General features: G+C 50.6%; 1 protein-coding gene across 1 annotated transcript; it reads left to right on the top strand.

The window, feature by feature from the left end:
- Positions 1-638: 638 nt before the first annotated feature.
- On the top strand, positions 639-12,583 carry CCN5 (cellular communication network factor 5). The gene is made up of 5 exons (XM_061209615.1): positions 639-664; positions 821-912; positions 4,943-5,159; positions 10,269-10,523; positions 12,347-12,583. Exons 2-5 carry the CDS (start codon positions 853-855, stop codon positions 12,565-12,567), a joined length of 753 nt encoding a protein of 250 aa, XP_061065598.1. The 5' UTR covers positions 639-664; positions 821-852; the 3' UTR covers positions 12,568-12,583.
- The last annotated feature ends 439 nt before the right edge of the window (positions 12,584-13,022 follow it).

The following is a 13,022-nucleotide window of genomic DNA, read 5'->3' as shown; positions in this document are numbered from 1 at the left end:
GTCTGAACAGGACCCCTCCTCGATATTCCCAGAAATTCCACCTGCTCTCCCACTGTCCTTTCCCCCTCTGGGTTTGCCCCCTGTGCAGGGGCTGGAGACGCAACAGAGGGGGCCTCAGAGTTGGTTGAATTCAGCAAAATGGATCTGGTTCTTCCAGAGCACCTAGCAGGGCCCAGCAAGAACGGGCACACACTAGGTCCAGCCTGCACGGGCTCATCCACCGCGGGCCGCCTTCCAGAGCCCCGCAAGCAGGCCATGGGGAGGCCCCTTGTCGCCAGAAGCAAACAGGCCTACCAGGGAAGTTTTGCTCTGGGTCACACCCGCCTCTGGATGGCTGCCAGTCTTCCTGCCAGAAACCGCAGGCCTGCCGAAGCCGTCCGGAGTCCAGGCCACGGGGCTTGGAAGGACTCTGGTCAGCTTTGCAAAGGGGGTGTCTGCTGAGCACTTCCTGGATCAACAGCCCCCCGTCCCTGGGGTCGGGCAGGGGGGCTGGGGCTGGGCTGCAGCTAGAGAGGCCCCTCTTGGGCTGGGAGGAGCTAGAGAGGCCCCTGCCAGCCTGTCACAGACTTGGCACTGGCACTGGCTCTGGCTTTCACACACACACACACACACACACACACGCTGGCAAGCACCCCCCAGGTGGCCTCCACAGTCTCACCTTCAGGTAAATGGGCTCATCAGTGGGAAGATGAGAATGGTAGAGAAACAAGGGCTACAAAGGCCAGCATGTGTGTGTGCAAGTGTGTGCGTATGTGTGTGTGTGCCTGGGAGTGACCTCACAGCTGCTGGAACATAAAGACTTACAGGTCCTGCCTCCCAGGCTCAAAGCTGGCTCCGTGGGGACACAGTGACATGAGAGGCACACCACAGACCCACCTCCTGGCCTTCTCCCTCCTCTGCCTCTTCTCCAAGGTAAGGGGGCTCCAGGCCCCAAAATGCTGGCTTCCTTGGTGTGGTGGGGAAGGTGTTACATCACAGCCAGAAACCCCCTGGGAGAATTCCTGCAGGCCTCCTGTGTGGGGCTCAGCTCAGCTTCCCTCCCTGATGTCCAGACAGCTGCCTCTGGCCAGCTCTGCTGTGTGACCCCAGGCAAATCTCTTTCCCTCTCTGAGCCTCAGCTGCTTCCTCAGTTGAATGGGTATAATGTTCATGGGGCCTTTGTGAAGATCATTTATCATAGCTCATCTACAGTGCTTAGCACAGGACCTGGAATACGGCAAATGTTTAAGAGAGGACTTTTATGATTATTACCAATCCCCAGAGCTCCTCTACAGACAGAAGTGGGTCTCCTCATTATAAATGGGGAGACTCAAGACATGGCCTGCTTTGCCTGTGAGCCAGGATTTGAATGGATGTTGGTGCATAGCTGATTGGAATGTTCATACCACAGGGGCATTAATGCTGCTGGGCCCTCAGGCAGTGAGTGGCCTGCTGACCCTAGCTGGAGGGGGATAAGGAGACAGCTCCATGGAATAATGACCTTCTCTTCTGGGATATTTTCAAAGGGCTTGTGGAACGTCCACCTTGCCTAACATGACCAACAACCCCATAAGGAATTATTATTCCCTGTTTTCAGTCAAGCAAGGCTCCGAGAGGGTAAGCAACTTGCTCCAAACCACACAGCAACAGAGCAATAGAGGAGGTAGAACCCAGGATAGGCCTGGGTGTGAGGCAGGGGGGACTGCAGTCTGTGTCTCTCCACCCCCAACCTGGACCAAGGCCACAGTTGCTGAGCCTGCCATCACCTTAGCAAATGTCAGGTTCCTGGTGTCATGGGTACTGGTCCCCCACAAGCCACGATCTCACTGTATTTTCATGCTCCTTTGAGGATCACAGGCAGGAACTTCTCTCTATCCTGGGTCCAAGCAGTGGTTGGGGGAAGGCTGAGAACCCTGCTGGCATCCTAATCGTGCTGTTTGTTCTTCCAAAGGGGGTGAGCAGGACATGATGCCAGGGAGGGTAGCCTGGGTAGCTGGAGCAGGGGACTTGGGGTTCTGGGCTTAGGATTAAAGGAAAGGCCAAAATGAAGCTGTCCTAGACTCACTGTTCACCTCCCCCAGCCCTCCATTCTTCCCAGGCTCCAGGGAGCCAGGCAGCATCCCACACAGAACACAGGGACTTAGTCATCACACACATGAAAGCTGCAACAATCTGCAGAGAGAGAATTCCAAGTCTTGCAGGCAGGGCTCAGGCCTGTGGACAGGGGCGGGCGGTAGAGACCTGGAAACAAGCCAAGTCACATTGACCTAGAGCTGGCGGTGACCTCATTAAATCCTTGTCACGACTCCAGGACAGGTGGTCTCCACCCCATTTTACTGAGGAGGAAACAGCTCCCTCCCCACGGAACAGTTCAGTGAAGTGTCCAAGGTCACACAGCAAGTCAGTGGTAGAACTTGGAGTTCAACTCTTGCCCGGATGATTCCCTGTCCAGGGCTCTGGGGACCACAGCAAGGGTCTGGGGAAATCAGGTGTGTGATGGGGCCACTTGAACATCGGGATGGGGTGGTTAGAAAGGGCATGGAGATAGAGGGATACCAGAGAGGACCTATTTCTTCTTGGCTGTGCTGAAACACCCTCCCTGATATCCCTCTTGAACAGATGGGTAAGTTGAGGCAGAGGCTAAGTGGCATCAGAGCCACTAGGGGACAAGAGGTAGGTGTGGCAATTAAGAGGCTGGGCCTTGGATTCACATGAACCTGGATTCTGATCCTGGCTCTACCACTTACTGGTGATATCACTACACTGCTTTAAGCTTCAGTTTCCTCATCTTTAAAATGGGCATAATCCTTGACTTCCCTGGCAGTCCAGTGGTCAAGACTCCATGCTTCCACTGCAGGGGGCGCAGGTTCGATCCGTGGTCGGGGAACTAAGATGCTGCATGCCTCACGGTGCAGCCAAAAAAAAAAAAAAAGAATTAAAATGGGCATAATGCTGGTACCTCACACTGGAGGGTTAAATTAGCACATTAAAGTGCTCGGCACTCGGTGTGCCCATGGTAAATGTCAGCCATAATCATCGGTGTTATCAGTGGCCCCTCCTGGGCACGTCAGGACCTGCAGATCCGGCCCCTGTCAAGCTTGCCCGGTAGAGAGAGCCCAAAGTGAGAACCCAGGTGCAAAGCAGAAGGCTTATCTCCTGGCATCCCTGCTTTCAGGAGGGAGGGACCCAAGAGTCAGTTCTGGTCAAAGGCCCCCCACTTCCCACCAACCAAGAGAACTCAACCTCTGGTATGGAAGGGACCCCCAAAGTCCAGCCGATTTTTTCTCAGCTCAATTCCGTGTGAATCACCTCTGAATTTATTAAAATGCAGATTTAGATTCATAAAGAAGGGCCCTCGATGCTGCACTTCTAACAAGCTTCCAGGTGATGGGGCTGCTGCTGGTCCAGACCACACTCTGAGGGGTGAGGCTAGACCATCTTCTCTAGAATCGGGTATCACCTAGTCTCCTGCTTGAAATGCCTGTGGAAGTGGAAACTCACTCTTCGTGAGGTTTCAGGCACAGAGCTGTATACTTGCATCTATTATGACTAGTGCCATCTTAGACGGGGCCCTGGGAGTGCCCCCTGGTCTGCGACACCCACCGGAGGCTGGTCTGCCAATTTGGGGCAGCCCCTAGTGGCCAGCATGGGAACCGCAGAGGTTTGCAGGATAGGGAGGTTTGCAGGATAGGGAGTCCTAGGGGTGGGAAAGGTGAGGATTAGGGCAAAGGGGTCACTGCCTGCTTTGGGGCCACACAGGACATAGGAGGTCATTCACTTCATCTTCCTAAACTGCAAGTCTTCCATCTTCTGCATAAAACCCTCCAGTCCTCCAAGGATCCATAGATGGGGCCACTGGTAACATCTTGAATTATGCATGGCCCTTGGTCCCTACCTTCCAATGGACATATGGGAAGCCCAGGGCATCTGGTTTCTGGTTTGGTTGTTTCACTGTCCTGAGTGAGGAGGGGCAGTCAGGACACCTGGATTGATACCTTGAGCCTGCCCCTGGGGGTGGGTTCCTAAGGCTTTTCCCTATTACAGGAAATGTCTATCCCAACTCTGGGTTCCTGGATCCTCAATGAGGAAGCAGGCTCCCAGCCCTGCAGCTAACCCACTGGGACTTTGTCCCTTCCTCTATCTGGAGCTCAGTTCCCCCATCTTTACATGGCAGGGGGAGGGATTTAGACTGGAGCAGAGGTGCCAGTAACCTAGCTGGGCATCAGAAGCCCCTGTTAAGAACATAGATTTGAGGGCTCAGCCTCTGGAAGTTCTGATTTGGTAAGTCCCAGAGGAGGCCTAGGGGTCGGTATTTTACCAGGTTTCCTGGCTGATTGGATGTTCATCCAGAAACATATTCTAGATTGTTCCAAAGATCAAAGAACATCCATGATACTGTTTGATTTATTCAGCCCTCAAGATAAATATCCACTGTCCACCTGCTAAAAAATGAATAGTACCCTGTCATTTTAATCCTTCCTTTTGTTGCTTTTGCCCTCCTGTAAGTTCCTAGAAGGCAGACCCTAAGCCCTTTATTGTAATTCACAATAAAGATCATTATAGCCAGATGCATGGAGTATCTACTGCACGCCAGGCCATGTGCTAAAGGTTTAACATGCATCATTTCATGTACTCCTCAAAACAATCCTCCGAGTTAAACATTATTGCCCCCTTTTCACAGATGAGGAAATTGAAGCTCAGAGAGCATAAGTAACTTCCCCAAGACTGCTCAGCTTTTCAGGGGCAGAGCTAGTTCCGGAACTCTAGTCCAGAGCCCTTGCTCATGACCACAACGCCATGTTGTCTCTTAGGGAGTGCCGTGGGGCTGCCGGGGTCCAAGGCCAGGTCTATGTGACTCCAGGGCCAAGATGTGAACCCTACACTGGCAGAGAAGGAGTCAGTTGTGAGGGGCTCACTGCCCACCTTGAACGACCATGGCTGAGTGAGGTCTCTGTCTCTGCAGGTGTGTGCCCAGCTGTGCCCAACACCGTGTACCTGTCCCTGGCCACCACCCCGATGCCCACAGGGGGTGCCCCTGGTGTTGGACGGTTGCAACTGCTGCCGGGTATGTGCACGGCGGCTGGGGGAGCCCTGCGACCATCTCCACGTCTGCGACCCCAGCCAGGGGCTGGTCTGCCAGCTCGGGGCGGGCCCTGGCGGCCGGGGGTCCATGTGCCTCTGTAAGCAGGTTTGCGGGACTGATGGAGGGGGTGTTTGGGGGGGAAGTCAAGGCCTGAGGTCCTGAGTCCAAGAGAAGCCCTTCTCTCTCCCAGCCAAACCTGGTGACACAGGGTTCCCTAAGCTCACTCCCCTCTTCTTTTTTTTTGTCTTTGCTCAGATCATGCCCACCGGCCAAACAACCTACCCTCCTTCTTCCTGTCTGTCCAGATCATAGCCGACTTTCAAAGCCAAGCTCAAACACCTCCTCCCCTGAGCAGCCCTCCCAGATTTCTCAAACCAGAAGTCATCATCCCTTCCCAGGACCCTCATAACACTCTTGGGAAAAATGAAAGGGCAACTCCCTATTTAGGGCATAACCTGTGTCAGGCACTGTGCTAAGCATTTACCTCCTAAACCACATAATCCTCACAATAATCCTATGAGGTAAGTACTTTCAGACCCATTTTATAGATGAGGAAACTGAGGCTCAGCGATACTAATGGACATGCTTAATGTTACACAGCTGGGGACTGAGTCAAGCAGGCTCTAAAGCAACATTCCGTTCTGTCCTCTCTGGGATTGGGAGCCCTTGGACAGTCTGAATCCCGAGTTTGCTATTTGCTAGCGACCTTGGGCATGTTACATCTTCTACTACCCTAGGCCTTGTGCCTTCTGGTGATTTAAATCAGGGGTTCTCAACTTTGCTCTAGGAACATTTGGGACTGGATAATTCTCTGTGTGGGGCTGCTGTTCTGTGCAGGACTTTTAGCAGCATCCCTGGTCTCTACCCACGAGATGCCGGGGAGCAAAGTCATCCCCAGTTGAGTACCACTGCTTTAGAGAACTATAAAGAGGTGAGGACTGTTCTGTTCCCTTTTTTTCTTTTTAAATAATAAGACTTGTAGAGCAATTTACCACTCTCATCTACATGGCTGTAACACTTAAAAAAGAAAAAAGAATGAGAGACAGAGAAAGAGAGGAAGAAAGGCCCATGAATCATTGACAATAAGTCTATCTACAGGAAAAGCCTTGTTAAAAAACAAAACTTATAGACATAAAGTTATCAACAGTAAATCCCTGTAAAATGCTTTTTTTGATAAGGGGAGTATACTAATGAGAAAGGGGTGATGTGTTTTATAAACTTACAGATGATTGCTAATAAAAATGTATCTAAAGAAAAAATTACACAAGTAACACTTAGCTTACAAGGCTGTTATCTAGCTAAGCCATGACACACGTAAAGCACTTGGCAGAATTTATTTATTGAGCACCTGCCTAGCATTTACCATGTGCCAGGCACTAAGAGTTTCACAAATATCACCTCATTTAATCTCTCAACAACCATATGAGGTAGGTCCTAATGTCATCCCCATTTTGTAAATGGAAAAAAAGAGGCACAGAGAGGTTAAGTAACTTGCCCAAGGTCACACAGCTCATAAGTGGCTGAGCTGGGATTTGAATTCAGGGAGCTGGCTCCACAATCTTTGTTTCTATCACTCTACCGCCTGACGCTCAGTATATGCTTAGTACATAGTGGTTGTTACTGTCACTAACTTTATTAAGGAGCTTTTCGTATTCCACCTTGATTCAAATTTCAAATACCTGGAGGCCAAGAATTTACCTGGTCCTTGCTCCTTCCTGCCACTTCCAGCCCTGGTCAGGCGACACAGTGGTGCTCATGAATGTTTAACGACTGGAACCAAATTTGGAGGCTGGGAGCTAGTGAAGCCACGGATGAGCCAGAGCCAGCTAAGACCTCACAGAGGCTGAGTCTAGGTCTTGGCTCTGGAGGGAACATGCTTCCCCAAATCTCTCCTCTCACTAACTAGTTGGACAGCTCTTCACTGAGGACCAACTCCGAGCTGCGTGCGTGTCCAGCACGAGCTCCCGATCTCCCTGGCATTAAACGCGCAGCTTCCCCAGCTCAGCCAAGTGCGTCTCCATCCTTCCCGTGGCTCGGCCTCAAACTTTGGAGTCATTCTTGACTTCTCTCTTTTTTTTCACATCCCACTCACTACCCACCAGCAAATTCTTTACAGTATTTCCAGAATCCAACATTTCTCAGTCCCTCAACTGCTACCACCGGGTCTGAGCCCCATCATTACTCATCTGGATTTTGCAGAAGCCCCATAACTGTCTCCCTGCTTCTGTCCTTGGCCCCTAGTCTGTTCTCAACACAGCAGCCTGAGGGCTCCCTTAAATACATAAATCAGGTCACAGATCACTTCCCTCCTCTGCGTAAAAGCCTCCAATAGCTTCTCATCTTCTCAGAGTAAGAGCCAAAGCCCTCTCAGTGGGCGAAAAGACCCTGTAGGATCCTGCTCCTGTTTTCTCTCCGACCATATCTAACTCCCTCTCTCCCTCCTGCTCTCTGCTCCAGCCACAATGGCCTCGCCGCTGCTCCTTAAATACCCCAGGCACGCTCCCACCTCAGGGCCTTTGCACTGGCTTTTCCTGCTACCAGCACTTTTTCCCCCAGATATCTGCATGGCAAGTTCCCTCACCTCCTTCACATCTTTACCCAAATATTGCCTTTTCAGTGAGGCCTTTCCCGATCACCACATTTAAAAACTACAACCCTGCCCTACTCATTAACCCTGCCCTCCTTTATTTTTCTAGCACTAATCGCCATCTGACATCACAAACACCACCTTGTTTCTTGTGTTTATTTCCACTGGAGCGAAAGCTCCAGTGAGGGCAGGATTTTGGCTGGTCTCAGTCATTGCTGTATCACAAGATACCTAGAACAATGTCTGGCACATAGTAGGCACTCAATAAATAATTGTTGAATGCATGAATAATAACAACAGTTCTGGTGGGGCTAGCAGTAACAGGCACTGTTTATGGAGCATGTACTGTGAACAAATCCTTTATATACATGATTTCATTTTAACCCTAATAATGAGGGAGGTCCTATTATTATCCCTATTTTGCAGATGAGGGAACTGGGGCTCAGAGAGGTTAAGTCACCTGCCTAAGGTCACACAGTGTGCAAGTGGCTGCAGGTAAAACAAACAAACAAACAAAAAACAAAAACCAAAAAGACCCTGTTGTTCCTTCTCCTGCAAGGGACTCTCAGAGGGAAAGAAGGATGCAGAAATGACCAGATGACAAGGTTGTGTCCTGAAGTTATTTGGGGGAAGTTTCTGGACAAGGGGGCCGTTGGAGAGGGTCCAGAAGGAGAAGTAGGGTTTTGGCAGCAGTATGTGTGTATGGGTGGGGGGATCCCAAATCCAGTACATTTGAAGGTGCCTCATGGTGTCTGGGACCACGCACATGGATTCACACAGATCCCGGGGTGGGGAGTGGCTCCCTAGGGATCATTACCTACCTCCCAATCAGCTCTGAGCTGAAGGACCCAGGAGAGGTGCCAGGAAATCTTACTAAAATTATCACTCCCTCCAGCTGACTTTCCTAAATAATCCCTCTGTTGACCAGGTCATCCCAGCGACCAGGAGGCCCCAGGGCTGCAGCCCCAGGAGTCTGGCTGGGAGACCCAGGCTGGGGGTTATGGATTAAGGTGCAGCTACCCCTCTGGTTTCTTGGAAACCAGTGGCCACATGGTCCAGGCCAAAAGGTCAGGGATTTGGAACCAAAGGGCTGTGGCCTGGAAGGAGCAAGGAGAGGGGGGTGACACTGGCCCTGTCCTGCCCAGAGGAATAGCATCACCTATTCCCATTTAGTGAGCATCTACTAGGTCCCAGGCTTGGGGCAAAATGCTTTAAGTGCACTAGCTCATTTGATCCTCCAGTGGCTTTTTGAGCGGGGTACTGAGGCTCAAAGAGGTGAAGTAACTTGTCCCAGGTCCCACAGCTAGCAAGCAGGGAACTGGGATTTGAACCCAGGTCTGTGTGGCTCCAAAATTCCTGCATGTGTATGGATCTATTCGAGGTTTTTCTCAGAAGACCTGGGAAAACCAGCTTCCCATGAGTCCTTTCCCCCACACCCAGGTGAAGTGCCACCCACATCTCCAGGAAACCCTCCTAATTGTCCCTTTCTCTGCACTTCCTGAGCGGCTCACATACACCTCTCCAGGGCTCTTACTTTATTTTGTCTTGGAGATGGCGACATCCACACCTGTCCCGCACACTGGCCCTTGAATCCCTCTTAGTAAGGACTGGGTCTTAGTCCTGTCTAGGAACACAGTGGTTGGCACACAGGAGGGGCACGATATATATCTCTGAAATGATAAGGAGTCAGAACTATTTTATCATTGTCTCTCATGTGCTGAGTCTTGTGCCAGGCATTCATTCGAGGGGCATTTCCTGCGGTTCTGTGATGCCAGAATGAACCCTCTTGGCTCCAGCCCTTAAGGGGTTCATGTCCAGTGGAGGAAGAGGCCATAATACCCATATTTGAGGGCTTCATCCAAAGAGTGTTTCTTAAATACCTACTCTATGCCTAGCCGTGTGCTAGATGCTGTGTACACATTATCTCATCTCACTGAAAGTACGAATGACTGTTCTCATCATTGCTATTGTTAAGGCGACTCAGAGAAGTTAAGTCACTTACTCAAAGTCACACAGCCAGCAAGTTGAGCCCTGACCTGACAGTGATGACTATAATACAGCAGATGGACAAGGAAAGTTTGTGGCATGAAATCTCAGTGTGTATATAATAGTGGTAATATTTTATATATTTTAAAAACATATTATTATTAATATATAATAATTATGCTAATAATAACAACAGAGCAGCGAGGATCTATTGAAGATCTCCTTCACGTTATATTCATTCCAAATATCATTTCATTTAGTCTATACCACACCCTGTGAAATAAGTACCATTATAACCCATTTTGCAGGTGAGGAAACTAAAAGAAGTGACATCACTTGGGCAAGGTCCATAGCTAATAAAAGAGCTGAAACCAGGCCAGTCTTCCCACAAAGCCTGTTCCAGGATGCAGCAGGCTGTCTTCCTGCAGGTGACAGGGCAGTATGGCAATGGGGCGGGGGTGCATATCTCGGGGCTGGAGCCCCCTGCGGCGCTCAGATTCTGTAAGGGCACTGCGTCCCCAGCGGGATCCAGACCAGCTCTGCAGAGAGGACCCCGTGGAGGATGTGGGCAGTGCAGCCCTCCCAGGGAAAAGTTGGGAGGTCACCGATGGAGATCCGGTTTCTCCTCTGCAGGGGGAGAGGATGAGGGCAGCTGTGAGGTGAACGGCCGCCTCTACCGGGATGGGGAGATCTTCCAGCCCCACTGCAGGATCCGCTGCCGCTGTGAGGACGGCGGCTTCACCTGTGTGCCCCTGTGCAGCGAGGACGTGCGGCTGCCCAGCTGGGACTGTCCCTACCCCAAGAAGGTGGAGGTCCCAGGAAAATGCTGCCCTGAGTGGGTGTGCGACCAGGGAAGGGGGCTGGGGGTCCAGCCCCTCCCAGCCCATGGTGAGTACAGGGCTGGTCCAGGGCCGCCTGGAGGTGGGGTTGGGGGAGGGCGGGGAGGGCTGGGAGGGGAATGGGCGGGGCCTCTTAGGTGCCAGGACACCTGGACACATCAAAGCCAAGGTTATACTGACAAAAATCTGGGAGGGGACGGTGGCTACGGGGACACGTAGGAAAGTGGAGTGGAGGGTCACAAGACCTCTTTAAAACTGACAAAACAGGAGGCGGTGGTGCAAATATATAAGTTTAAATCATACACAATTAAAAATAAAAATTGGTGGCAGAGGGGGGAGGGGAAAGGAGGGTTAGAACACTTGAAACAAATTCTCACATTTCATAGCAGAGGTATAACATAGACCTATATTATTATAATATATATATTATTATACTCATAATATATTGATACATATTAATAACATTTATATAATACAATTTAAATATTATAAATATTACTAATACATTATTATTGGGGTTTATCAAAAGAGGAACTCAAAACGGAGCGAAGCCAAGGTGCTTGCCTCTGGGATGTGGGCCTAGGGGTAGGCAGGAAAGACAGTGACCTCATGCTATAAACTCTTCAGTTTTAGGATTACGTTATTGCTATGTTACTGGGTTTTTTAAAAATTATTATTATTATATGAATTTAATTTTTGAAGGCAAGCGAAAAGAGGGCATTGGTTCCATAGAAGATGGCGCCACACGAGAGGTGATAGAGCATGGTGGGTGAAGCATGGACTCTGCCTGTGTTCTAAGCCCAGTTCCACTACTTCCTAGCTGTGTGAGAAGTCGCTTAACTTCTCTGTGTCTCAGTTCCTCCAACTGTAAAATGAGAATGAGAGCATCCACCTCATAGAGCTGTTGTGAGGCCTGGATGAGTAAATATAAGCAAAGCAGTTATGACGTGCCTGGCACACAGCACTCAGTGTATGCTGTTATTATCCCTACAATGGAATATGATACATCTGTTTAAATACACAGGAGAATGCCAGTGAGTTAGCCTTATGTATAAAAAGCAGTATATGACACCATATACGCAATTTGATCTCCGCTGCGTGTACGCACGTGTGTGTGTCTATAGCTATACGAACACATGTATGTCATACAATACTGCACACGTGTACATAACAGAGAGTTTTTCAACCCGGGCACTAGTGACATTTGGGCCAGGTAATTTTTTGTTGTGAGGGGATGTCCTGTGCGGTGTAGGATGTTTAGCGGCATCTCTGCTGGATTCCAGTAGTCCCCACCCCTACTTGTGACAAAAATGTCTCCAAAGGTTGCCAAATATCTTCCAGGGGGCAAAACTGTCCCCATTTAAGAGCCACTGGTTATAAAGGACCAGAAGGAAGGATACTAAAATATTAACAGCACAGAATAAGACTGGAGGAGGAGGAAAAGCTGGACCATGGGAGCCCACCACCTTGATCCAGACACGGCCTCGCCATCACCAGCATCCTTACCTCCAGGTCATGGTACCACCACACACACAGGCCCCAACCTCCTTCCTGTAAGATGCTACTTATCACAGAACTTGTGGAGGATACAGAAGTGAGAAACTCACCATTTACTGGGAGGCCATCATGGCCAATGCCATTATAGTTGCCTAATAAGCAATATTTATGAAGTGCTTACAAATACCAGGCACTGTGTTAGGCACTTCACCTCCACTATTTTATCCAATCCTACCCATCAACTATTAGGAAATTTACATAGGAAGAAACTGAGGTCCAGAGAGGTTAAGCAACATGAGCAAGATTGCATCGCAAGCCAGTGGGTAGATTTGTCTGCCTAACCTTGCCGTGCTGACCCCTCTTTCTCTCCCCCAGGACCCCAGTTTTCTGGTCTTGTCGCTCCCCCAGCCCCTGCCGTCTCCTGCCCAGAATGGAGCACGGCCTGGGGCCCCTGCTCAACCACCTGTGGGCTGGGCGTGGCCACCCGGGTGTCCAACCAGAATCGCTTCTGCCGCCTGGAGACCCAGCGCCGCCTATGCCTACTTGGGCCCTGTCCACCCACCAGGGGCCACAGCCCATGGAACAGTGCCTTTTAGAGCCAGACTGAGAATGGAGACTCGGTGTCACCCGCCCGCCCAGCAGGCAATCTGGGCTGCAGGCAACAGTCCAGCTTGGGTCCACCATCCGGGCCCTGGAGCACGAGAGTGTTCCCAAGCCAGCTGGCCCACCTGGACCCGGAGATGCAGCGGGATGCATGCCCTAGTCCCCCTTTCTCTAACTCACAGCCTGGGAGAATGGCCAGGTTTCTTCTGGTCCATTCACAGCCTTTATCAATGATGCGCACGGGCTAGCTTTCCAGAGGTGGGGCCACCATCTCTCCCTTAATCATTAGACTGAGGCAGGTGCTGGGCTGGATGGGCTCTTTTTCTGGGGGTATGGTGAAGAGGGGCACAGATGTTCTGAATCTCCTGCTTCCTTTCCTGGAGCGATGTAAGAATATCCCTGAATATGTGCCTATGTGTCAAGCTTGTGCTGTCTGAGAAAGCCCTCC

Source organism: Eubalaena glacialis, chromosome 13 (assembly GCF_028564815.1).
Source record: "Eubalaena glacialis isolate mEubGla1 chromosome 13, mEubGla1.1.hap2.+ XY, whole genome shotgun sequence".
Classification (NCBI taxonomy): Eukaryota; Metazoa; Chordata; class Mammalia; order Artiodactyla; family Balaenidae; genus Eubalaena; species Eubalaena glacialis.
The sequence above is the reverse complement of the archived record's forward strand: the minus strand, read 5'-3'. Positions and strand labels throughout refer to the sequence as shown.